This window comes from Solea solea, chromosome 1, assembly GCF_958295425.1.
Source record: "Solea solea chromosome 1, fSolSol10.1, whole genome shotgun sequence".
Lineage (NCBI taxonomy): Eukaryota > Metazoa > Chordata > Actinopteri > Pleuronectiformes > Soleidae > Solea > Solea solea.
This window is the reverse complement of record NC_081134.1, coordinates 2,171,319-2,199,135: the sequence shown is the minus strand read 5'-3', so window position 1 is coordinate 2,199,135 and position 27,817 is coordinate 2,171,319. Positions and strand designations below refer to the sequence as shown.

General features: G+C 40.8%; 1 protein-coding gene across 4 annotated transcripts; it reads left to right on the top strand.

The window, feature by feature from the left end:
* The first annotated feature begins 165 nt into the window (after window positions 1-165).
* asph (aspartate beta-hydroxylase) lies at window positions 166-26,673 on the top strand. 4 transcript variants are annotated; one of them, XM_058622120.1, is made up of 12 exons: window positions 166-444; window positions 8,672-8,839; window positions 9,732-9,776; window positions 11,118-11,186; window positions 17,779-17,862; window positions 19,296-19,376; window positions 19,545-19,594; window positions 19,772-19,858; window positions 20,650-21,727; window positions 22,073-22,123; window positions 22,260-22,307; window positions 23,230-26,673. In XM_058622120.1, exons 1-12 carry the CDS (start codon window positions 315-317, stop codon window positions 23,235-23,237), a joined length of 1,899 nt encoding a protein of 632 aa, XP_058478103.1. In that variant the 5' UTR covers window positions 166-314; the 3' UTR covers window positions 23,238-26,673. The 4 variants fall into 4 exon arrangements, with proteins under 4 accessions (XP_058478103.1, XP_058478120.1, XP_058478130.1 ...); XM_058622147.1 differs by lacking the exon at window positions 166-444 and adding an exon at window positions 5,189-5,317; XM_058622129.1 differs by lacking the exon at window positions 166-444 and adding an exon at window positions 7,189-7,354.
* The last annotated feature ends 1,144 nt before the right edge of the window (window positions 26,674-27,817 follow it).

Below are 27,817 nucleotides of genomic sequence, written 5' to 3'. Positions count from 1 at the left end.
TGATTTGAATACAGTCAAAGGCCACACATCCTTTGAAAGCTGTCGTTACGTAACGCGTGTGTTGCTTTGATAGAGCTCAGTATATGGAAACATCGCGATGCTCTCGATCTACCATCTTGCCACGTTCCAGAGGAGCTGCGGTGGGCGGAGTCAATGGGAATTGACTATCCACACAGTTGAATAAGCCTGACGCTTCTCGACTCTCATTGGCTCAGACGGTCTCCAACTGCCCCTTTTTTCCAAAGCGAGCCTTTCATTGGCTTATAGAGCCGCCGGTCCTTTAAGGGGGAGTGCTTTGTGTGTTCGTGAGTTTTATGAGGCAAGAGGACAGAGTTTTGATTCCTTTCACTCACAGAAACAGAAGCATATCTTCTTCTCCTCTTCCCGAGACTCCAGCAATGGCTCCTAAGAAAAGCACGAATAAAAGCCACGGAAAAGCCAAAGGTGAGTTGCTGCTTCGCTTTTCCCTGCAGTGAGGAAATGCCCCATTTCAGCGTGAACCTAGCTGGTCAGTTAGCTTCACGTAGCTGTGGAAACGGCTGTGGTCGCCATTTATTTATTTAGCCGGTTTATTGACGCTATAAACAACCAAAGCCTCGCGTAAACACCGTGTTTCTGTCGCTTCAGGGGTGGGTTTAATGTCATTAATCTGCCTTTACCGTGTCTAGTTCAGCTGTGCATTAACGTGACGCGACACTAACGTGCGCTATTTGCAGTCGTTCTCTGCCGCTCACTGAAGCAGCAACATCGGCTGTTCATCCTGGCTCTGGCCTGTTGACCATGGCGGATTACAGTGGGACATAGTTTGACACGGTACATATGTGAACAGGTTCTGGTTTCTACCAGAAACCCGGGTTCTGCTCTCCACGCAGTAGCAGTAATAGCAGCGTGTGTGTGTGTGTGTGTGTGTTGCACCCCGCCCCCCAATCTAGTCCACTCACTTTAACAAAACGTTCACGTGTCAGTAGGAGAAGGCGCGGGTGGGGTGGTGCTTAGACGTGGACGCCGGGGGTCTCTTGTGTGTCTGACCCGGACCCCACTAACACGAGTTAGGGGCTCATTATGAGTCCGGTGTTGTTTTTGTTTTGATGTTTTAATGATGCATCTCACACACACACACACACACACACACACACAGAGGGCGACGCCGTGAACAAACTCAGCGTCTTGCGATTATTTTTCGGTCCCCATACACCGTCCTGCTAAAATCACATCGACTGACCCTTTGTAATCAAACCTCTTTACGGCTATTATTATTATTATTATAGCATTTTTAAACACATGTTCTTGTGCTTTACTGCTCTGAAATAGTCGCGCGCACACACACGCATGGCTGCCTTTGTGTGGCGTGTATGTGGGCAATTTCTAAGAGACGTGTCCTGTAAGTTTTAGAACACAATGTCCTCTACATACGGCTCAATACTGACACACCTCTCAGCAGCAGCAGCCACATGTATGAAAATGCACTCAAATACAACATGATTATATAACTTATTTTTTTTAGTGTTGCAGTCCCACATGAACGAATGAATGAGAAGTGTGCCCCATTTTTGTCCACTCTCTTTAGTGATCATAAACTGATTACAATATTGTGTCCAGTCAAAGAGCACTATGTTAGAAAAGTACAAAATGTTCATTTACCCCCCCCTCCCCCCCACCATTGTCGGGTCTGCCCCTGTCCCCGCCCACCACAGCCCCTGCAGAAGTAGCTCAAAAGTCCATACTGATGATTACTATGAAACTTCCAGTGTCGAGTTGATCTGTGAAGGAATATATGACTTTGGAGCAGGGGTGGGTGGAGGGAAATAGAGAGTTAAATAATTTTTTTACTGATGTTACAAATAAACTTATGGTGTTTGTGGATTAGCATTTAAGATGCTAAAAATTGACGTTTCAATCCACTAGATGGTGCCAATATTGCAATATTGATGATTTCACAAAAACTAGTTTGTAATATCCTATTGTGACTTAAATATCGCGATGGACGATCACCACCCCTGCTTTGGACTAGATGATCAGCAGAGCACAATAAATCTTCATTTAAAAGATCTCATTATGATTTGACCTCTGCACAAAATGCAAGACTTGACCACGATAGTGTTGTAGGACAGTGATGCTAACAGGTTTGTGTATTATTTTGTCATAAATGTTGACAATCCCCTTGCATGCTTTCATATCATGATTTTCTGCTCAGGGGAACAGTTAAGGGAGTTTGTGTTGTCCATTGTCATACCAAAACATAACGTTTTAGCACCCCCCGCTGGGCAACTTTTGTAATTACTTCAAAGTGTCTCTTAGTCTGTGCTTCTGGGCTGTTTATTTTGAATTTAAATGAGTTTTTATGGCTTAAGTTTAATTTATCACCTACAGCTATTCTGTTGAGTTTCAGTGGGTGATCATATTCAGTTGACTTATCATTTTTTTAAGATGCACCATGTTGAAGAGATGCACATGTTGTACAACTTACAGCAATAGTGAACAACCAAGTAAAACCGGCATGGAAACTGAATTATCTCTTTGGGAATCGATTTCACATCAGAAATCGAACCAAATCGGGACTTTGAATCAGGTATTGCTTTGATGTGTGATAACAAAAAAGAAATATAAACACAGGAACCTGTATTCCCAAAATAAGTTTCAGGGCATGTCTTGCAGCCATATAACCTTTTCTGGAGCTTGTCAGTGTTTATTTGAGTTGGATCATATGATCAAACACTGGTGGTGGCCTATCAAATATTGGTTTTGGCTCCGCAGTGAAATTTGAAAGGCGACAACACGGGGAATGGCATGCCAGGAATTTTTATATACATTCAATCTGAAATGTCTCACTATATGCTGATCACATGCTTGGATTGAATTGTGGATCTCTGAGTGAGAATATATAAAGAGTTTTATCATTTTTGGAATTATATGATTGACAGTTTGATTGAAGTAATCTGCTATAAACTCTTAATAATAAATAAATATTTAAAAAACATTGATAAAATCAGTTAGTATTGAGTTTTGGTAAATAACTAACTTTTAAAACCAATTTTTACTGTTCAGCAATAACAGTACTTCATTTACCATTTATGTTATGAAGGTTACAGAAAAGAATGGTGGGGTGGGTCGGGTGGAGCTTGGACCAGAGGGCAGACGGGGAGTGGGTGTGATGTATCTGTTGTTGGTTGCATTGTGTCAAAGTGCCTATAGGCATGGGACGACTGCATACGAAAAAAGCATACAAATTATATAATTTGCGACATTATTGTAACAGTTGTAGAAAATGCTTTATATTATATAGTTATGCTCTTCTTGTTTTTCACTTTCACCAAATTTAAAGTTAAAATCAACAAATCTTCAAATTAGATCGTTATGAGTTGATTCGATACTCTGTATCATTCAGAATCTCTGGCTTGGACATTGGACAGATAAAAATGTAAAATCCCATAAAATTCCTTCACTCTGCACAGTAAAATGTACATAAAAATCTGCAGCACAATTTTAGCCGAGTCATGTTGTGGGCTATTAATTTTTTCTTTATGGGAGAATTTCTTACACAGTTGGAGAATTATCTCTTTGAAATAGTTTTCAACACATTTGTGCCATTTTAAGCCGTTTCATATTTTAGATTGTCTAAAACGACTGGATGTGACTTGATCAGTATTGGCAAATATTTGTGCGTTTGAGGTATTGGACACGCAAAGGTCATGGCCATTTTCTCATGGGGTCCAAGAATGATCTTGTGGCTTTACAAAATAAATGTAACTTGAGTGCCTTTTTAGTACGATAAATTGTTTTTTGTCCCATCTAGTGCACAAAATGAACCCCTATGTGTATGACCTGTTTTTAACTTGATGTGCTTTGTTTTATCCCTACATCATGTGTCCTTTCAGTCCGTCAGGCCTCCCCTCCCTCCCCCCTCCACATGCTGGGAGTCAGTGAAAGTTATGCAGAGAGGGTAACTCATCTCTGTGTGTTGTTATGCTGCTTTGCATTTGCAGTGCGTTCTTTTTGCAAACAAAAGCCTGCAGACAAAAATCTCACCATGTAACCTGTCTTGCATGACAGTGTGGTGCTGTGTATTTTGTTGTTTTTGCCCTTTGTTGCAACGTGACGTGTGTGTTGCATGATTTTAGTATCCTGTGTGTGATGATAGGACATTTTTCAGCTTAGACATTGACTTTTAGTTGGCAGTTTGCAGTGATGTGATAACTGCTGCAAAGTTGGGAAAATGAAGAAGCATTTTTCATCCATGAATTTATTACTCAAAGTATTTGTTTTGTTTTCATGCCTTTTTTATTTTTTATCATAAATCGGCTATTGGACAAACTTATTTCTCATGATCGGCATTGGTTGACCGTATGTGTCCGAGTGATAATTAGATTATTATCCCAGTATAATATTTTTCAACAGCCAAAGTTTAAAATGACTAATAATGTGGTTATGCATTTTGCAAACACACTGGTATTTCATGCATGTTTGGTGGTGATCTGAAATCTATGATGCTTGTGTAGACTCTCATTCATCCAGATTAAAGTTGTCCAAAACTAATTTAATCAACAGCAGCTCTGGAAGATGTTTCACCTCACTTCAATTCTTTACAACTGAAGAAGCTTCTTGGGTGAGAGGTGAAACATCTTCAAGACATCTTCTAGTCCAGCTGCAACTGATTCAATGAATTGGGAAACTGCTTACAGATAAATGTGGCCCAAAACACGACCTTCTTAGCAGTGATGGGCCCTTCTGTTTAAATCAACAGACTCTCGCTCTCTAGTGAAAGGCTATACGTCTGTTATTATAAACAGATGGTGACATCAGCTGTTTTTCAGACTATTGGTACCTTATTTAGAATGACTCTCTGCTATTATTTAGTAATGAAGTTCTAAATGTGACGCCAACAGTGCCTGGAGCAAGCAACTACATATTTTGAGCCAAGAGGCTTCACTTCTCCAAGCAGCTGTTTTGTAAAGTTTGGATTAGCCTGAGGGTCACAGTTTGGCATTTAATGAACAGAGTCAAAGGTGTGTGAAACAAGAATGTCTTCAAGAAAGTATTTAAACCTGCATATGATGATGATAATGATGATGTGGGTGTACACGAACAAGCATGCGCACATGTTTTAAAACCTGAGGGAGGAGTAGGATTGAAGGCGGTGCACCACATGTCTTACATAAGCCTAAAGAGAAGCTTTGTGTACTGATTGTCACGGAGAAGAAACTGAGCAGAGACATTTTGACATTTGATTTAGAAGGAAACGAGTGAGACCTGCTTATTCCCTCTGTGTAAATTAGCTGCTGTGCTCATTTGAGAATGGACTATTCAGGAGATCCAGAGGGTATGTCGGTGCATGTTTTCTATGTGTCTTGACAAATATGTGTACCTGAGATGTTGGATGTTGGCCTGTGTATGACACGTTTACCTATTAGACTTCAGGATTGAAGGTTTGCTTGGCTGTTCAGAGCACATACATGATTGTTGGTTCTGTAGTGTGGAATAGGCAGAGTCAGTGTTGATGTGTCAATATCTCAGATGTTTTACCGAATATCGGTTCAGTCCTTATAACTAGTTAAAAATATACGTCCTTGTTGTGCATCAGATCATCTGAAGTAAATACTGTGTAGAAGGCGCTGCTCATAGGAGATGGTAACCATCCTCCCTGAGTGAACACCAAAGCCACAGCATCAATCATTGTCACATTAACTTTTGTTTCAGTGTCATTCAGTTCATCTGGAAAGTGTTGGTCCCCCAGCAGTCGCACCATAGCTGCAGCCGAGCTGTCCTCTCTTTGAATTACAGCCGTACTGGTGCTTTGCCTTAGTGCAGCTTTGAGGACAGTTCATCTCACCTCACATTCTTTCCCCCCTGCCCTTTGCACTGGTCCTTCAGCCAATTAATTTGGTGGATGCATGTCCTCTGCTGGTATAAAATTTAATTGCATGTTTGGACATTACATTAGTCAATTAGATTTGTCGGACAGCTGCAGCACACGCCTAATACGTTTTAGGAGGGGATTGTTAAGTTGGTTCATCTAACTAACTCCCCTATTCATCAATCAAAATGCTTCTAATTCCATTTACAATGCACCTGAATGTGCAAACCTGAATTTCTTGCTTTATTGAATGTCACCATACAAACTGCCTGCACTGGATCGGCCCTGTGGTTTTGTTAGCAGCTACAATAACACCGCTTTGTGTGTGATCATACATCTCCATAAGTCATCATGAGAAAAGGTTTGTGGTGATGTATAATCAAGTCTTTTAGGTAGGACCACACAATTTCACAATGCTTTTCAGTAGGGGTTTAAGGAAATGTAGATACACTAACATATTCAACTGCATGATATTGCATATCTATAAAAATTTATCATAACACCTAACATCGGATTTTTATTCTAAAAGTCGTGGAAAAGTTATGTTGTTTAAACTTTAATATTGACTGAAAAGGAAGTAGAAACCACCAGGAAGGCTTTCTAATAAACTTGGCTACCAGTGGTCAGGGATTACTGAGAAAAAGAGGTGAATGTTTTAGACTTGAAACTTTTTTTTTTTTAGAAACGTGTCACTACATCACTTTTTTTTTTTTTGTTTTACCTAAAAAGTTACCTTGGTTTTGATTGAATTATTAACTTTATTCTTTTGGTGTGTGTGCGTGGACAGGCGTTCAGGTTGGGGGGTCTGATTTGTTTTGGACACAAGCAAGGAAAAAAAGTTTGGCAACCACTGTATTAGTGCACCTGGTCTAATCTAACCTTGTCTTTCCTGATCTAAGACAAGATCAGGGGAAACATGACATCTAACCATGTCATGTTTTTGTCAAGAATTTTAACTACCAGTTTTGATGCTAACACTTTAAATCTTGAAAGAGGCATATAATCTATACATAACTCAGTTCAACCTGGTGCTGAACCATATTCTTGTGACCTCTGTTGGCGTCACAGTGCCAGTGCTGCAAACCATGACGGTAATACTCTCGAGCAGGCAGTGTTAATGGCCACTGTCCACTGAGCCTCGGTGATGTTGATGTCTGTTGTTCTCCCTCTGTCAGTGTCAGGGCCAGCTGGTCTCACGTTACTAAAAATAGCAGTGTTTGACCCCCACAGCCATATCAGGCACATAGAAAAAAAGTGCAAGGATGACTGACAGAAGAACAGGAGAAGGAAACATAGTTATCAGAGAAAGAGGGGAGGGACAGACTGAGACAGAGCAGAGGTGAGACTGTAAGACAGAGACACTCTGTCCCCTCTGCTGGGACTGCATGCTGCCCCATCATTTGTTCAATAAGGCGAGAATGGGTGATCCAGCGACCTTGGCACAGTCTGTCGTCCCTCCTGTTGTCACGGCGATCCCCACGGTCATCGCTGGGGAAATGCAAGGTGAGGAAGTTGTGTTCAAGGTCTGCTGAGAAGGACAAACCAGAGGTTGGAGGTCACTGTGTGGGAATGGTTGTTTGGCTTTGCTGAGTCGATGTCTCACTGGGTTTCGGGACAGTTTCAGCTTCAGTTTGTCCTCGGGGCCATTACCTAAGCTTGTTTTGTGTCTTGTTGGTGGAGTGGTTGATCATAATCATCACCACAAAACGCCTTCTTTAAATAATGGTTAATTTGAGATTCGTAGAACTTTGAAGCATGCATCAGTGGAAATGTTTAAAATGCGCATGTTAGCACTTAAAACTATGCTTTGTGTGTGTGTGTGTGTGTGTGTGTGTATCTAAGATCTGACCTAGTACCATGTAGCGGACTTGAACACCTGTTCTTTCTTCCTGGCACTATTTTTTTCCCACCATGCATTGTAGGATGCCATCAGCACTCTCTGAAATAGCTCCTCGTATGTGGTTTATTTTTTTTATTTTTTCCTTGCCTCTGAGCCACCAAACTACATCTGGTTCCTCGCAGATTTAAACAATTTACAAATCATGATGACAATCGATTGTAACACATGGATTTAGAAGACTTTTCCCTCAGACTTACTGAAAAACCATAACAAAAAATAATACCTGGGATGTAGAACTTTTGCCATTGCTTTTTACCCTGTGACCAACTGCAGAGGTAATTTAGTCCCCTCTGTTGTGAAATTAACAAAATATTTTGCATACTTATGCTGAAGCAGATGTAGATATACATTTTCTTTCTTCTAATTGTAGCTGGAGAGGGTGCAAGAAAGGCAGTAGCAGCCTATTCAGCCTACCATTTTAGTAATTACCGTAGTCATATCAGGGGATCTTGGCGTGGTTGCCCATATTTTAAAGCCAATATCAGCTGATACGGATGGCAGAACTGTAGATTCCCCAATTTCTTGTTAATTTGCATCGTCCATACTGCCTGCACCCACTAAAACACAATTTGCTAACTCAACTAGCATGGTTTGACTTAAATAATACTGGAGGAAACAATTTCTTTTTGTCATTAAACTATTATATTGGCTTTTTATTCAGTTATATATAAAATATCTATGTAAAAATAAGATCTGTCTTTGTGTCATTGTTGAGCCAAGCACTGACAATATTGACGTTAATGTAACTTGCATTACATCCCCACACACTGGATGTGTGTAGTATCTTTGAGTCTTGATTCACCTCCTGTTTGTTGCTGTTGTTGATGCAGCATGACTTTTCCAGAAGTACAAAAGGGATTTCCTTACACACCAAATCCACACATGAAACCTAACGCCATGTATTGATGTCGTGTTTGCAGATGGCGTTAAACCCCCGTCAGCTAATAGGAATGGGAAGAAGGCAAGTTCCGGCAGCAGCAGCAACAGCAGCAGCTTCTTCAACTGGTTTATCGTCCTGGCCCTGCTGGGAGTCTGGACATCTGTGGCCGTAGTCTACTTCGACCTGGTCGACTATCAGGGAGTCATTGGTAAGTTTGCTAGCTCTTGTATTTTCCACCTCATGTCACTTGCTTTGAAATGTGTGATCTTGTGTCCATCATGCTTGTACATTCATTAATTAAGTTTTCTTTTTAAAGCCACAGTGTGTAAGATTTAGAAATGACTGTAGTGATGCTGCAACTGAATATCTCTTACCTCGCCTTCCTTCTCTTTGATGTAAATATTTAGGGCTCAGTCTGTGCTAATGAATTAAAAGGAAGTACAGTTGTTTTATATCCCGGGCCTGCAAAATAAAAATACCAGTAATTCATCTAAATCTTACACACTGGACACACCTGTCCCATAAGTACTTCAACTTAAAATAATAATCAATCTAACCCTGATATTTACCATTATTGGAACGCTAGTGTGTCAATTACAAACAGGTCTACGTCAGTTCTCTGCTCTTTTGATTTTACTTTATTTTCAACTCCATCTTGAGGGAAAGGGAGAAAACAGGTTTGAGACACCACTGTGTAGTCAGTCTAGTCATGTTCTAGGAACAGTTAATTAAATGTAATTTAACAGTCTTTGGCTCCTTCTCATTACGACATCAGACCTGTGATGTTGTAAACTTAACAGCTTTTACACCATCACCTTTGTCACATGTACATGTAAATTTACTAGATTTATTACATACATAAATTACAGTACAGTTGGGGAACAGTCTCCAACCAATGCTGTTTTGTTGGACTCCCTGTTGCATGTGCCTGTTATATTAAACATGTGTTTACCACTATTCTGCATCGCTACGATAATCAACGTGGAATGTTCTTGTCTGTGCGGTGTCTGCTATTGATGTGTGATGACCTATCTGTTGTTTTTTTTTCCTCTAAATAGTGCTGTAATTCCAATATGTCTTTTTTTGTGTTTTGCATGCAGACAAAGCTAAGGGCATTCAAATTAATCTGTCTGAGGCCTTGCAAGGTAAAAAAAAAATAAAAAATGTATATCACATGGCATTTTTCTCTTGAGCATCTTTCCTCCTAAGATATTTTCTTCACTATTCTCACCAAGTCTAACTGTCGATAGAGACCATTCTCATCTTCATCATCCGTCTTCAGCTGCTAAGGAACTTGTGTCAATAATTGTCTCTGGGACAACACTCAGCAAATATGTATTGGTTTTTGTCACTAAAGGATTTTAGAATAGTAGGTTTTACTGTATTGGTATATTAGGGGGTTAATTGTTATTTGGTGGTGCTTAATGTTTTTCTATATATGCTTAAAGCGTAAATAGAGGCACCAAAACACTTGGGAGTAAGCCCCTTAAGACCCCTTGTAAGTCAACATTATGTCATATTTGGATTAATGGTCCAGTCACACTTAGCAGGGTTCAATGGGAGAAATGAAAGGCTGCCATCCTGCACCGTCACGTTCATACAGCAGCCCGAATTGACAAAATGTTTTGCATTATGTAAAGGCCACTGTCGTTCTCCGATGGGTGAACAAAGGGATGCCTGTTACACACTGGACCTTCCAATAAAAGATGGGTGTAAATAAATCTAATAATTTAATTATGGGTCAATAACTACACTGTCATATCATCATTGGATACCTAGAGATTTGCATCCTTATCATTTACTTTTATCCATCTCATCATCCTGCTTACCATGTTCTCCCACGTTTTTGAAGAAATTCACCAAGCTGTAAGCTGAATAAAATCAGCCAGAGTGATACTGTTTGACTGGCAGCAGCGAGCTTGGTGCATTTTTGGTTCACATTTTTTCAAGTCTGTTTTTTAAAAACATTAGATTCACAGAAGTCAGTTTTCAGGCTCAGGTCATTTCTTCTGTTCATACTAATGTAACTATAGTGTATGTTTTGAATTAACTTGGTGTTGTGGTTAGATTTCCTTTTTAGTTTCACATCTGATACTTGAAACCTTCATATGAGCTTAAATGCAAGTGTTAGGGCTAGGTGAACAGGAGGGATGATCACCATGAGCTAACATTTGTAATGTGCTAAGGACATTTGAAGACAGACTTGAGAGAATGTGAGGCTCATCACTGCGTGTTTGTGTGTGTGTTCATGTTCTTCCTCTTAAGGCTCCTCCCTTTAGGGGTTGCCACAGTGGATCATCTGCCTCCATCTTGTCCTCTCCATTGTGCCATCTTGTGTTAAACCAACTGTCTTCATGCCCTCCTTCACAACATCCATGAACCTCCACATTGTGTGTCCATGTTGAATCATGGGTGTAAATGCACTGTTCCACCGCTAAAGGTTCTGTGAAACAAACAGTTGCACTGTGTGTTTGTCTCTGCTGCAGGTAAACTTGTGGCCTACGACACAGACGGCGATGGTGATTTTGACGTCGAGGACGCTAAAATTCTGCTAGGCAAGTTGATTCCTCTCTAATTCAATTAATGTCACAGTGTCCTGCAGAAAATAATCAATAAAAATGACAGGAGGAGACATTATTTCCCACCCTCACTGTACAGATTTATTTTTGCAGAACACTGATAATGTGTGTTTTAACTTTGTTAAATTCATTAAAAGGCATTTGGGTTTCTTTTGCATGACTGACAATCATATTAATCATATCATACTAAAGTTATTTTAAAATCCATAAACCTAAATTATGAAACTTCACAATGAGTGTTGTGGGTGCTCTACATCAGAGCGGTAACTTGCAGGTTAGAAACTAAATTATTGTGGTTCAATTGGATAAATTAACATGTCACACAATGAGCAAGCACTTGGTGTCAGTGGAAAGACAAAAAGTAAAATAAATGTCGGACAGGACCAGACTCAAAGATGTGCAGCCGTCTGCCTCAGGTTGGGGTGAAAGGAAAGACAATGAGTGATGGGAGCAGTTTGAGTAGTAGAATATAACAATGTTATACAACAATACAAGCTGTAGCATGCACTATAAAAATTAAAAAAGTTTTGCTACTAAAGCTAAAAGCCTTTCTGCTGTATCTGGATCTGCAGCCCTGGAGTCACAGGTATCTGCAGATCAAAGACAGAGAGGTTATTAATAGTAATAACAGCTGGCTCAGGATACATTTGGGCAGGGAAGCTAAAGAGGTAATTCATGTTTATGTTCCCAGTACCACTGCAGCTGGAGCCGTGGTAAGAAGTTTCAGCTCGCTGTCATTTTTAGTGCTTGGTTTTCTTCATGTTGAACCTGCTGTGTGTTGCATGGTCTCATCCAGAACCAGCTTTTCCTTTTTCTTTTTTTTTGTATTGTTTACATGAAACTTTCAGACACACCTCCAACATTTGAGACCACCGCTGACGGGTTGGTCTACTCGCAGCAGCAGTTACAATCTGCCCTTTCATTAGGAAAACAGATTTTATAAAATCCACACTAGCTTTGTTTCATTCAACAGCCATGTTTTCACACAGCACAGTTCTGTGCTCTGAAGCTCCTGTTTTTTTTTCTGTCCATCGCTCATCGAGGTTTATTCAACACAAAAGGTTTGAGCTGAGCTCTCCGAATTGTGGCCACACAGTCAGTGCAGAGAGCTCAGGTCAAAATGAATGACTTGCATTATAGTTCGGGGTCATCATTGTTCATTCATTAGACAAACTCCTGCTGGCTTGCATAGAGACTTGGTTAGATCCCTTGCTGCCTAACCTACACTTTAACTTCTCTTACCTTCTCCTCTTGTTTCCTTTCCTCCCTCCCTCTTTTCCTCTGCTCTTAATTATGTTTCATTTATACATTACTTTGTTTTCTCCATCTGATTTCACCATTCTTTACATTTACATTCTTTAAGTTTTTCCCACACCATTTGTGTTCGTCATTACCCCCACACTGTGCTCCCGATCATCCCCCGCCATCCACTTGTGCCGCCCCCCCCCCCAACTCCCCCACCACCTGCTCTTGTTTGCGTAGGCTTGACCGCTGAGGGAGACGGTCAGGGTGACACTGAAGTTCTGGACTGGTTAGAAGAAGTGGAGGAGGGCGGCTCTGATTGGTTAAACGGTTTCGTCACTTTCCTGTATGGTCTGATAAATCCACTGGAGGTGACTGAAGAGGAGGAGCTCACCGCCTCAGGAGAAGCTGTGGATGAACAGGAGGAGGATGAGGATGATGATGATGAGGAGGATGAGAGCGTAGCTCGAAGAAGAGCAAGAACTGATGGAAATCAGGGACAGAAGATTGTCATAGTCGGCCTCCACAATCAATAACCTTGGGCTATGACAGGGAAAGGCCATGACATCGTCAAAGCTACGCCTTTGGGAGAACTGTTCGACTCTCCTTACCCTTTCAGGTTTTGACAACTTAAACGAGCACCAGTATCTTTGGATCTGAATACTTCCATTCTGGCCTCGTGCTCTCAGCCCCACCTAACCCAGGTTTCACCCTCTGTCATCCCTAATAATTGTCACGCTTGAAAAACAAGATTCAGTCTTGTATCAACAGTGTTGAAAAAGCAGAAAACCTGTTGAAGGAGTTTGTTTTCTATGATGTCAGTTCCTCTGCGTTGATGTGATACTCAGGTACACTTTTATAAGCCCTCTCTTAAACCTTTTGTAAGATTCTGTCGATCCATCATTTTCTGCACAAAAGATGATTTGCACTTGCAGCAGCTCTGCTGACCCTTTCTGACCTTTGATCTTTTCCTGTTGCTGCATGCTACACAAACTGATATTCAGGACTGTAGGATTATGAGCATGGATTTTTACTTTTTTAACACTTAAGGCTCTTGGTTTTTTATTGGACTATATTTCTACCTGATACATGCAATAAGTATCTGGATAAAGAAATGCATGTTGAGGCAAATTGTTCCCAAAATCCATTGCAATTGGACCCGTTTGGGGACAGGTGGACCTGCTTACATTGTGATTGGATCAGAGCCAGAGCATCTCTGTACATCTGTCCAATAAAGTCACACTTTCAGGCCACCCTCCTGCTGCTTAAACTTCATGTCGAAACTCTAACATTTCATGTTAAACTAATTGACTTAATTAGCTTTAATTGGCACGATAGTTTTGACTGATCTCCTTTTTTTTATTTAATGACCCAACATTAGGTTGAGTTTGTGCTTAAAATAGAACCTCTTTATTGATGTGATTCCATTTTTATGCTCAGCAGCAGACTTTATCACATCTTTTGATAATTTTTCCTTTCAACACCACAAAACACATAAATAAACATACACATATCCATAGTAGTTAACAGCCACATTTTTGTTCATGCCAAGGTTAAGGTCAAGTATAATTATGGACATTCAGTTTGCGTGTGTTGTCTCATAATTGTTGTGCACTTAAGGAGAAGGATGTGATAAATGAGCAGCAGTTACCTCAGATAGGTGGTGCTGGAAGGTTTGATTCACCGAGCTTGACTCGACTAACTGCTGCCACTTAACCAACAAGAACTCAAACAACAAAAACCAGGTGTGTGTCTGTGTGTCAGCAGTTTGTATGAACATTAAGTGCTGTTGGGTGGATGCTGACTGATTTGAAACAGGCTTGTCCTGCTCTGGGCTGGAATAACTCTACAAGGCAGGTTTTTTAGCTTGAATGAAGCACAAAACTGACTTGAGATTCAGGAAATGCAGAGGAGAGGAAAAAAAAGCTTATTTATTTTTAATAAATGGCACACCTGGTTTGTTACGGTCATAGTTCAGGTTTTGTGACGTAGTCGGCACTGACTGCTCTGTGCAAACCACAAACCAGCTTGAGGCATAAAGAAAGACATTAAGTTTCTTTGCTTTTGACTGGAAAAGTAAGTTTGAACTCACTATTTTATGACTTGGGTGTTAGAAATCCTTAGCTGAAAATTGACCTTAGTGACACAAACCTTACAAATGAGGCAGCAATTGCAGCCGCTCCTATGCTGATTAGTACCTCATGCAGCAGCCTTTATTATTCCTTCACTTGTTCAGTTTCTGGCAGTAACTGGACTGAAGTCTGACACAGCTCCCAGATCAGACTTCTGTGTGACATAAACCAATACAGTTTATATCTCCTTGAGGAAAATGTGGCCCCTCACATGGATCTTTTTTTATGTAGCTGTTACTATAGCAAAGTTATTCACCCCGATTATACTGGGAATTGATATATGTATACACACTCTCTTAAAGATTTGTTTCCCATGGGTGTTGTTCTGCACATATTCATTTCTTACTCATCACATGGGTTTGAAGCCGGCTCCTTTTTTTGTGCATGTTGACTCTGTCATGTTTTCTTGGTTTATTTATCTCTTGCTCATGTGAAGTATAGGTGTGTTTCTTGGGACAGCAATGTTGTGTAACTACTTCAGCTGTGCGTTGTATGTTTAGGGCAGGGTATTGTTGCAGATTTCCTAAATCGATAGGATTCTGATTCAGAAAAGTTCAATTTGATATTGATTTATTTAAAGCTATTTGAGCTTCCATGCCAATTTTGCTTGGTTACAAAATTTGCCCAGAACTAATGGTGCAAACTGTGTCCAGTGTGGTAACTTGTCTCCTATTGTGTAACGACAGATGAAAAACCCAGTGAGTCTGCCAGAAGAGGAGCCAAGAAAGGTATCATCAGACAGCCACATGCATGAAGCTGTGCTGTGTTGCAGTGTGAGCTAATGGATGATGTTTTACTTACTTACCATCCTTTTTTTTGGTGCATTTCTTGATCTGACAGACAAACATTTGTCCGAATTCTTTGCCTGTGGTATTTACATACATTATTAATCCATCTTGAATATTTATAAGATTAGTCTTGGATACCAGCATCATTTAAAAGGTCTACACATTGTGCAGAAAACAAAGATTATGGCATGGTCTTGCTGTGGGTAAATATATCCCTCATAGACATGAGAGTGCCTGGTGTGTGGAGATGCCAATAACACTTGAGCCTGATCTTCATCATATAACAGCTCATTTGCTGAGATGTGAAACCCCAAATATTGTCAATGATCATCCATCTCAGAAACCTCTCCAACAAAGGACGTGGGCTGGAAGCTTCGCGAAGCTCTGAAGCAGCAGCTGGCCATCATCCATGAACGCGTGGAAGCCAAGAAGCTCGCCAAGCTGGCTCTGGCTGAAGTCAGGCAGCTCCTGGCCAAAGAGGAGGAGGAGGAGAAAATGGACCTGGGGAGGAAGGAAATAACTGCCAAAGTGAAGGAAAGGGTGGCTGCCAGGCTGAAGGAGGAAGAGGAGAAGATGGAGAAAGACGAGATGGAGAAAGCACTGCAGAAACTACAGGAGGAAAAGGCAAAACCCCTGAAGGAGGAGATGAGGGAAGATGAGGGCATGGGCAAAAAGGAAGGAGAGAATCCGAAAAAAGAGAAGCCAGAGAAAAGGGCTGAGGGACAGCAAGCACAGGAGGAGGAGAAGGGTAGAGGAAAGGAGCCTGTCAAAGAAAAAAAGAAGAGAAGAAAGTCTGAGCGAGGAGGCAAGAAGTGACATGACAGGGATGACAGGAAGTGTGAGTCATGGCGACATGTCAACATCAGTTAAGAATTAAACTTCTGCTCGCATTCATATTCTTATTAAACTTAAATTCCCAAACGAAGATCAGGGGTTACCACCATATGTCTCCACCGTGTTCCTTCTCAACCATTATTTAAAAAAATTAATAAAACAATATATGCAGTTGAGGTTAATGCAGCAAATTAAAAAAGAGTTGATCAACAAGTACATGTTGATTTTTGTACTGTCCCACTGCTGTTGTGAGTAGGAGATATATTAAGTGCTATTACCATTAGCTAGTTGCTATTAGGCATGGCTTTGAAAAAAGGTGTGGCTCAATGGCACTTGTGTGTCTGGCTTGTATCTACAGCTATTGTTTAGATGTCGGCTTTTAAATCTTACAAACGACTGCTAATAATAGATGCCGACGCATTTACCGCCTAGCTATAAACAGCCGTTTCGTCACTTGCGTCCTTGTCACATGACGTTGGTGGTGGACCTGTGTCTTGTGTTAGGATTTTATGGCTCTTATTTTGGCCAGCAATACATATCGTTACTGCTACAGAGTATCATATCGGCTTAACCCAGAAACAAAGAAGGCTTATTTGTTTACTTGGTGGTTGGCGACAGAATAGGAGAATGTAAATAACAAGGTCATGCTTGTATGTAAACAACATGACGCAGCGGTCTGAGTCATTAAACACACTTTGCCAGGATCATGGTACGAAGTGTGTGTGATCTTGGACTGAGTTGATTTTGCATGGAGGGGCATCTTTTTTTTTTTCTCAGTGAGTGAGTGGGAGTGTTGATGATGTCCCCATTATTCCTTCTGCACTATTTACCCTCACCTCACCCCCCCACCTCTGCTAAACCAAACTGGATAAGTCCTGTTGACGAGAACATGGACATGTGTCTGCTCTTTCTTTTCTGTTGAGGATGAGGAAAGATTTGTGGACTCGTTGGCCCAAATCTGATTTTTTTTTTGTACTCGTATGAGTGATATAATTTGATATTTTTTCAATATTCTCTCCAAATCAGAATTAAAAAGGATCAGATTCTGGCCACTTGAGCCTGTAGACGGAACATGTTTGTGATAGTGTTCTTTGACAGATTTGTCTCGACAGAAATTATGGGGTTCTATAAAAGTTTTTGTCTATTCTCAATAAAGTTTGTTGATCCATTTTTTTTGTCTTATCTTGTTTGTCTTCAAAAGAATAAAAACTGGTGTCAGAATGTGTTGGGAAACATAGCTTAACGTCCAGCTTAGACCCTTATTTAGGGAAGATGTCTCGGATCAAAATCTTTCAGATCACCATATTAATGGTGATTTAAAAAAGAATCTTATGAGATGTGACATAAATTAGTTTGTCAGCTGAAGATGAACCACAACAAACCACACAAGTGTGTTAATGACCTGTAACTCAAGTGTGCAAAAGAAAACCAGTGCCTTTTTCAGAAGAAAGTAAATAATTTTACAGATTGTTTAATGTGAAAAGTGAAACCTTGATGGTTAGATTTCACATGCAGTACGTACATATGTGTTTATACCACTGTTGTTGCCAACATGTGCATCATCTCGTGTAGGACTGAAAGAGAGAGCCGCTGACGTCATCACCCGTAGTGAAGAAGCTTCCGCCCCAGGGGAGACTCCTGAACCCACACCAGAGGGTAACACACACACACACACACACACACTGCCCTCACAGGAACACTGTGGTAGTAGATAATGAGCCAGTGTAGTGAGGTGACAGCGCCATCTGTGTCAGCCAAATGGTGTCGTTTTAGCAGCAGCTCACACTCAACTCTCAGTTCAGAGACTCGGTCTGAGGAATAATTAAAACTACACAGTATTGATTCTGCACATTCTGTGGAAACAGCATAAAGAACTTGGACTTTAATGTGTATGATTAAAGACATCTACATGACCATTTAGCTGTTTTTATAATTTGTGTGTCATTATTAGACACTTGTCATTTTGTCTAGAATTCAGTTAAATTACAGATACTGACCTTGAATTCTGACTTCAGAATAGATGTCAGAAACTGGAACTATAGTCTTATAAAAGTCGCAGATATTTTTAAATGCGCGTTGCAGTGGCATCAATACTATTAGAAACACTAGAAAATCTCCCACAAGAGGACACAGCAGCTGCTTCTTTGAACTAGAATGAGCTGGATTAAGATACAGCTGAAGTCTCGACGGGCCCAGAGGCCTGGAAATAACAGTTACTTGAGGCTGTTGCACAGAATGTGAAGACGCACCTTTGTATACTCTGTGCAAGCAAAAAAGTACAAGGTTGAGGGTTATTTTAAACTCTTGCCGACGTCATTCCATGAGTTATTATGCTGTACCTACCTTCTCCCACACATAAGACCTGAGCACCTTGCAGGTTCTTCTGCCATGTACCTGTGCTGTGCCCTCTTACTTTTCTCTGTGCACTCCCTCTTACCAAGTTGCTGATTTTGCACTACAAGCAGTCTTCCTTTATAACAATCTTTTTCATGTAAAAATATCTAATTGATGACTAAACAATATTCCTGTTTGCTAGAAAATGCATATTGAGTCCAAAAAATTCCCAACTCGTCGGTCAGACAGCTTACACAGCTTTGCTTTCGCATAAACTCTGCCGCCCCAGTGCTAAATCTGTACCTTTTAAGGTAAATAGAAGAAGAAACAGTAATTTCCCCTTTAAGAAGCCATATAATGCCCCCTATAAAACCTGAACTCTTGTAAAGCTACACACCGCACCATCTCCCCCGCTTGGTTGCTCTGCTCCCATTCCGTCAGTGTTGCACTCATATAGTTTATCTAATAGAAAAACTCCTGATAAACAGTATTAATGGTAATGCTTATAGCAGTGTACATAAACAAGTGCCATAAGCATTTTCTGAATGTTGGCACCAACTTGAGATATATATATATATATATATATATATATATATATATATATATATATATATATATATATATATATATATATATATATATATATATATATATATATATATATATATATATATATATATGCACATGTTTTATATATATATATAAAAAACAAGTCGTTTCTAAAGTTGTGCATCTTTCTGTGCCTTTGACCTCAGATATTGTGGAGCCTGACCCTGAGCCTGTGGATGATGTGATTGAAGCTGCTGTGGCAGAGGAATTTACTGCTCCAGCACCAGGTACAGTACAAACACTTCTACTCTTTACCACTGTAGGTAACACACATGAATATGAACATATTTAACTAAACAAAGCAGCAGCACTTGGAAACATCCTGGTAAATCATGCTGTAACACTGCCTGCGGCCCCAGTGAATGTTAAGGAACAATCTGTATTTCTGTTTCCAGAGCCTGAAGTGGCTGAACCTGAAGAAGAAGAACCTGAACCTGAACCTGAGGTTTGTGCAGACCTGGTTAATCATTAGAGAGCCATCACATACACATAGTTTACTGTTCTTTTAGTCTGAAGTATTTTACTGAAGATTGAAATGGTCCTTAATCCTTAAGGATGTTACACGTAAAACAGATACAATATTCAACCGTTGATGGCACCTGGATGTTTAATTCCTCTTCAGGTGTTTGAGGAGGATCCAGAGGTGCTGGAGGAGGAGCCTCCTGTTGTAGAAGAGGATGTCCCAGAGGAGGAGGCTCCAGAGGATGAGGTATGAATGAATTATTTTGTCACTGTTGCATCATAATTGCAAAGAGGGTTAATACTCAATGCTATGCTGGCAGACAGAATGTTTTTATGATGGTATGCGGTTATGCTGTAGTCAGTCATCATCTAGTCAGACCACCAGTGGTTACCCTTGAAACATGTTTAATTTTTATATATAACATGTGAGGAAAATGTCCAGAGAACAAGGTTCAGATGTTGACCTGGGTTTGTCATTTACACGTGAAGAACAAAGACACATTCTCAACAACATTAGATTGTCTGGATCATCCAGGTGAGGGGTGGAGCTTGGCTTGAGTGAGCAGCAGACAGAACTTGTCCAGACCTTTTCCTGCTGTGTTCTCTCACACAGACTCACTTACTGGCAGAAGTTCTGGAAAATTACCCAAGAAACATTTGCATTCTCACATACTGCTCCTCCTAACAATCTCCTGAGAATGTGTGGACTTAAGTGCAGGTTTTACAGCAGCTTTATTTTTTAACTGTTCCACCCATAAGAAAGGACAGTGTTGGCAGCAGCAGTTCACAATCTCCTTAGTGGCTCAAATGAAACTTGGGCACCTCCTTATGGCACTGTTTACCTGTAAATCTGCTGTTGTCTCACTGTCTCTTGACATTAGATTAAATTGGATAAAATTCTCAAACATATATATTTTCCTAATGTTAGTTTTTGATGCCAGCTTGATGTTTTCCGTGATGTTGTCCAGTATAATTACTGTACTATAACTGTACACAAAAGTTTTCATCAGCCGTCACTGACTTTATTGCTACACTCAGGCTGCTCCAGTTGAGGAGGAGGAGGAGGAGGAGGAGGAGGCGGCAGCATCTCAAGAGGAGGTGCCTGTTGAGGAGGTAACGGAAGAACCCGCTGTGGAAGAGGAGGCTGCTCCTTCAGAGGAAGCTATTGAGGTAGAAGCTGTTCCTACAGAGGAAGCTGTTGAGGAGGAGGCTGCTCCTGAAGAAGAAGCTGTAGAAGAGGCTGAAGAAGCTGAGGAGGAGGAAGCTGCTCCTGAAGAAGCTGTGGAGGTGGAGGCTGCTTCTGAAGAAGAAGCTGTAGAAGAGGAAGCTTTGGAGGTGGAGGCTGCTCCTGAAGAAGAAGCTGTGGAGGAGGAGGAAACCGTTCCTGAAGAAGAAGCTGTGGAGGAGGAGGATACCGTTCCTGAAGAAGAAGCTGTGGAGGAGGAGGAAACTGTTCCCGAAGAAGAAGCTGTGAAGGAGGAGGAAATTGTTCCTGAAGAAGCTGTGGAGGAAATTGTTCCTGAAGAAGCTGTGGAGGAGGAGGAAACCGTTCCTGAAGAAGAAGCTGTGGAGGAGGAGGAAATCGTTCCTGAAGAAGCTGTGGAGGAGGAAACCGTTCCTGAAGAAGCTGTGGAGGAGGAAATCATACCTGAAGAAGCTGTGGAGGTGAAGGCTACACCTGAAGAAGAAGAAGAAGAAGCTGTGGAGGAGCAGGCTGCACCTGAAGAAGAAGCTGTGGAGGAGGAGACTGCTTTAGAAGAAGAAAAAGAAGGAGCTGTGGACGAGGAGGCTGCTCCTGAAGAAGAAGCTGTGGAGGAGGAGACTGCTTTAGAAGAAGAAGAAGCTGTGGAGGAGGAGGCTGCACCAGAAGAAGAAGAAGAAGAAGAAGAAGCTGTGGAGGAGGAGGCTGCTCCAGAAGAAGAAGAAGCTGTAGAGGAGGAGGCTGCTCCAGAAGAAGAAGAAGCTGTGGAGGAGGAGGCTGCTCCAGAAGAAGAAGAAGCTGTGGAGGAGGAGGAGGCTGCTCCAGAAGAAGAAGAAGAAGCTGTGGAGGAACCTGTAGAGGAAGCAGAACAGCCAGAGGCTGCTCCAGAACCAGTGCAGGATCAAACAGTCCCAGGTGAGTAGTTTGACATTTTAGGAAATATTCCCTCTCGAGTGTTGGATTATTACATCAGGACTAATCCACATTTCTTAGTCACTTGTCTGTTTACATGTTGTTCAGATGTGTAAAAAAAACAATTGATAAGGCTTTTAGTGTTGACTCAATGATGGTTAATACAGATGGGTCATTTGAAAGTGCTTTAAACTGAAGACACCACATGGGTAGTGCCCCCTGCTGGCTGAATACAGTATAGGCCCTAAACCTTACCTCATTTATGCTAGTGATACAAACATGAATAAACTCAAGTTTATTTATGGTCCTGGATGGTTTTATATATCTGTTGTTTTTTTTTCTCTGCAGTCACAGACACAGAAGAAGTAGAACAAGAGGTAGAAGAGACAGTGGAAGAAGGTAGGCGAATTTTTTGATTACAATTTGTGGCATCAAAAACCAGAAATAAAGTTTCTTTTGAAATTCCCCCCAAAAAATTAATATGACTTTGCATGATGTTGCGTGGTTTGACATGTGTTTGTGTTTGTGTTTGCAGCAGCAGAATTTGTTGAGTCACAGGAACCAAGTCAGGATGAGCCCACAGGTAATTAATATTAATGATTCGTATCATAACATCTGACCATAGAGCTGCAAGTCGTCTTTAAGCCGTAAAGTCGAGGGTTTGATTCCTGGTGCCTCTAGTCTCAAGTCCTTGGGGAGACCCAAAGTTGCTCCTGACACTGTGTGACTGTGTATGACATGGATGCTCACATTAAGTGAAAATATGGCTGCTATTGGGGACACAAGGTAGACTATCTTCTAGGGGTCACCAGAGACACCACAATATGACGTGATCATGATATTGCAATATTCTTTTATTTGTGAAATCATATTTTGCAACATACTCAACGGCTCTACTGAGAGTGAGCCCTTGTGGCACCATCTAGTGGACTGAAACGTCAATTGATTTGACGATGAGGACAGGGACTGAAACCATGGTGAGGTCTCATGCCTTTTATGTCTTTGGGGCAAGAATGTTTAGGTTTTACAGCAACACCACTTTTACTTCTGTTTTAGCCTACTTACAGTGACATTATCAGGTCAATTCCCCAAGAACTAACCAGTGTAAATGCAGGTATCAGATATGGGTTGTCCTCCACAACAAATCAGATATAATATATCAGTGTAAATGCAGCCTTATTTTTAGACTCGTCTAAAAAGAAAAACAAAACCCTGAACAGATCCGAGAGAAATTGTTCTCAGCCACTGTTTTCCACCACACGTGCATTTGCACTCCACTGCAGACGCTTCTGAGGAGTGCAGGTGAAGCATTTCTTGGTTGTGTGGTGGTGATGGGTGGCCAAAACAAACCAAAACACATTCATTTAAATGAAAAACAAATGAAATTGTGAACATGGTTCCTCTAAAATCAAACAGATCGTGGTCCATTTTATACAAAATGTACCTTTAAGACATTGTGAGACACCCTGTTTTAACTGATATCCTCTTGTTTGTGTCCTCCATAGAAACGTAGAGGCTGCTGCAGTCGTCGTGGTGACGGAGAAGGAGCCCACTGACGTTGCATCAGCACCACCTGAGTGCACTCAGGACAATGATGCGTTTTTCCACCTCCAGAGAAATTATTGAGTCGTCATGACAACCCCCCCCCCCACGACTTCCCACCTCTGTTTTCACATCTGTACTTTTTTCAAATTTTCTTTTCTTTTTTTTTTTTTTTTTTTTTTAAATAAAGTGTCACAGGCCTCGTTCAGTCCTGGCTCTAACATCCATCACTGAGGTCTGACCACAAGCGGACAACATTAAGTACCAACGTTCACACTAAGTTGTGTCCTGGGAACATCTGCTGTGATAGATGTTCTTGGTCTGGCCACACGCCACCTCATAATGTCTTTGTGTTTTTGTCAGTCGACCTGTGATGTGATGACTCGGGATTATGTGGACACCAGATCTGAACGAGGTCTTCGTTTGAGTAAATGAAAATGTTCATACACCTTTTTTCTTCTTTTTTTTTTTTTAAAGACCACTTTTTCTTTTCTTCTCCAGTAGAGCACCCAAGGTTGTTAAGTTGTGTGTGTGTGTGTGTGTGTGTTATGGTTAGATGTCCAGGCCACAGGAAGTAGGGCTGTCACTTTTATTTCTGATATTTTTTAGAACTTCAGGGTAGAAAGTTGAAACTTGAACCTTTTAAAACCTGTTTTTGTTCACAATATACAGCCTAGAAAACCCATCACTCCATCTGAAGTAATTACGGCGTGGTCCAGCAGAGGGCAGAGTGAGTGCAGTAAGTTTGAATTCATCAGAGAAGCGGTGGAAATGTTGTGTGTGGAAATACTTTGTTGGGAACAAATCTGCCCACTCACCTGTTAGCTTAGCTGTTAGCTCCACTGAGGTTAAGTGTCGGAAGCGGCTTAGGGATGAGTCGTGATCAACCTCGCGTGACTTATGGTGCGTTCCATTTACATCGGAACTGGGACTGGCCCCGACTCGGAGGTGATTTTGGTTTTTTTTGGACTCAACTGGAGCGTGGACATACTGTATCTCAGGCCTAGCTATTGTTAGCTCTAAGCGGTACTTTAGTTCACTTGCTCTGACTTTTCAAGGTTGGAAATCCAATCTGAGGGGGCGCGTCCCAGTTCAAATTTCGACTAGGAACTCTGAAATTTAGGGTTAGGTACCAAAACATGTCCTGTAATATTCTTTAACATAGACTCCTAAAAGTGACGGCCCTAACCAGGGTCTTATATCAGTGTTAGCTGCGACAGTGAAGTCACGTGTTCCTGTGCGTTGAGGAGAGCCAGAGCTAAATTTCGGTCGCCGAGTTAAATACGAGCCGTGACTCACTCACAAACTTTGTCTCCTCTCTGTTCTGTTGGAAATATCCCGCGCCACCCTGTGGCCACTGATCACTACACACCCTGACGCTGTGGTGTTTTTGTTTACGTAAACTGGGACTTGGAACTGGGAAAAAAATGGACGCAAATGTATCTCGGGGCTAGCCATTGTTAGCGATACCAGTGGATATCGACGGTCTACGGGATATTTTTACGTACTCGGAACATGTTTACGTTTGAAAATGAAACCGTGCTACTACGTGTTTGACTGATAAAGTTGCGGTGTTTGTATGGTTCTTAGGCTTCAGTCTAAACAAAGCCTTGGAGACGTCCCCATGTGGGGTTTGTTGAGGTTTCTCCTGATCTCGGAAATACCGAGTTCCTTCTGTAAATGGAACGCACCATTGGGGTTAGGATTAAGTGGGTGTGGTTAGTGGTGGGAGTGTTTTGAGTGGCCACAGGCTGCACCTGGACACTACCTGGACTTAGACTGTTGTAGATTCTATGCAAAGCTGCTTGTCTCCTCCCTCTTCCTCATCCCCCCTCTTCATCACCCAGTCAGTTTATTTACCACTCAGTAAGTGTCGACTCCAGGATGAGCCATGAGCATCTTAAACTTGGTGTGTTGACAAATCATTTCTGTGAAAAGTTGAATATCAGGATGTTGAACTGTTTTTTTCCTCTTTGTTTTTTTGTTAGTGTGTGTGTGTGTGTGTGTGTTATTTTAATGTTTCATATTTCAGACATAACACCAGGAGCATCCAACCAGATGATCAAATAAGTTAAAAGTGAAGAAGTCGGGACAGTGTAGTGTTGTCAGTGCACACTGTGGTGTCAGGATTCTTTGTTTTTAAATTCACCAGCAGCACATGGAGACAGACATCAGACAGGATAGATGAAGCTTTTTTACCCTTCATGTTTTAATGGAACCTTCAGTGTGAAATGTGTGTTCTGCTCCCACTGGTTCACTGTGGAAACCCACTCGCGTGGTTTTATGTCGTTAAATGTCTGTATGAGTATTTTAAATGGTTGACGTTTGGTAGAAAAACGTGTGACGAATGATTCCAACTAGTGCGGCAACTATTGATTATTTTATAATGGGTTTGAGTGTTGTTGAAGTTTTGAAGTTTTCAGCTTCTTAAGTGTGAATATTTTCTGGTTTCTTTGTGTCATAGAATAACCGACATATTATTCAACAAAACTTTGGTTTGGTAAACGCTGATTAACATTTTTTGACATTTAACGGACCAAACAAGCACTCAATTTATCGAGTTATGAAAATATCATACGATGCATCCCTGATCGATGAATTCAATTCATAAAATGTTCATCTGTGTTTGGCAAACCTCAAAATGATTGTTTTCATTATTTTCATTGTCACGTGGAGTAAAAGAAAGAATGAAATTCATATTTAAGAAGCTGAATATAATAACAAAAACAAAACACTATAAACTCCTATCAATTATAAAGATTAATTTAGTAATTGATTAATGGTTGCAGCAGAACATGTGGACCAAGTGAATATTTTGGTAAATATAGGAATGCAAGTCTGTAAAGAAACTGACAGTTGTAGGAATAATCACAACACTTCTTTTTTGTGTGTGTGTGATAGTTTGGTCGTCACACGTCACGTGTGTTAACACTAGCTGGTCTTTTCTACTCCCTAACACTTTATAAAGTCAATGTGAAACGTTTTGTAACCTTAAAAAGATTGCGCTTTTAGATTTTTTTAAAAAAGGAAACATTTTTAATAAGAACGTTAGGGAAAAATATGACGTAATTGTTTTTGTGATTAACAAAGCCATAAGAGAGGAAACGTGACAGCAGTGGTGTTTTTTCTTTACTAATCTGAGATCAGGAGTCATGTTCACACAGACACTCTGCAGAGCCGACATGAGCTCAAAGATGCCGAGGAGGAGAATTGTTGTGTTGTCCGTCGAGTTAAAGGTGTGCAGATGTGACGCTGTCCTGCACGTGATGTTCATGCTGATTAAATTATTGTGACTTTCTGATGACGGTTGTTTGTAAAGCAAAAAAGAAAAAGGAAGCTTCGGAAGTGTCACATCTTTCTGTAAATGATCTGTTTGGGGAGCTGAAATAAAAAGGTTTAAGAAACAACTGTGAGTCGAGGGTTTCCTCATTTCATGGGTGATCTGTAAATCTAATTATTGTAGAGTTAGTGAACAAATCTAGCACTGAACAAACTGGTGTTTCAAACAAAACAAAACCGGAAATTAATTTACAACTAAGTGTGAGCACATTTTTCTAAGCAATTTAATATTGAGCCAAAATTGGGTACAATTCTGGTAAAATTGAATTGACCAGATTTCAACTGTATTCTCCCCGACACATTTGTGTGAGATGCAGAGAATAAAATGTCAATAATAGCTAGATTTTCCCTTTTTAAAACGTCAAAAATTTTTTATGAGTTTTTGTAATTGCATTACTAAAGAGTAAGAGTAAAGAAGAAAGGCTCTGATATCACTGGTCACTAGGACATTTTTGACAACATACAATACTAGGACATTTTTTTTACAGTTTATTTGCAGTTTTTGTTGATACTACTAAACTAGGACATTTTGAAGACATTATTTGACGTCATACTATATAAATGAAATATTTGATAAGTCAGTTTTCGAAAACGTTGACGACACACGTGCATGGTTAGACGTGGAGCGGTGACGTCACATTAGCGGCAGGTGTAATCGGAACACCCGAGTGATCGGATGTTAACGGCAGGTGTGAACAGAGCGTGGTGGAAATGTGTGGATCATTTAAAGCAGCAATTAGCACATGTTTGTTCCCGCTGCTCCTCCTCGTTTTCCTTTTCCGGTTTCCGTCACCGCGTTTAAACCATGGATGGTTTAACTGTTGAAAATGGAACATTCCAAATAGGTTGACAGAGAAGGAAGGAGTGGACTGAACCAACTACCAAGTCACGGAAAGTATACCATGACTTTCAAATGAGTGTAGCTTTGTGCACGAGCAGCTCCACCTGTAATTAATCAATGCTCATGTCCTAATTGAACAAAATGGCAGCTGAATTTGTTGATTTTTCGAAGGGCTGTGGTGCCGGAAGTGACGTAGTGAGGGCCGTAGTGCGCAGGCCTAATGGTGTAGATGAAAAATGAAGCCTACGGAATATAACCTTTACCATGACATTTTTTTTAATTGTTATATGGCCTTACCAGGTCATATTGGCCCGAACCCTAACCTCACTTCTTCTCCATGCCTTACCCTAAACCCCTGGGTGCTCCTTTTC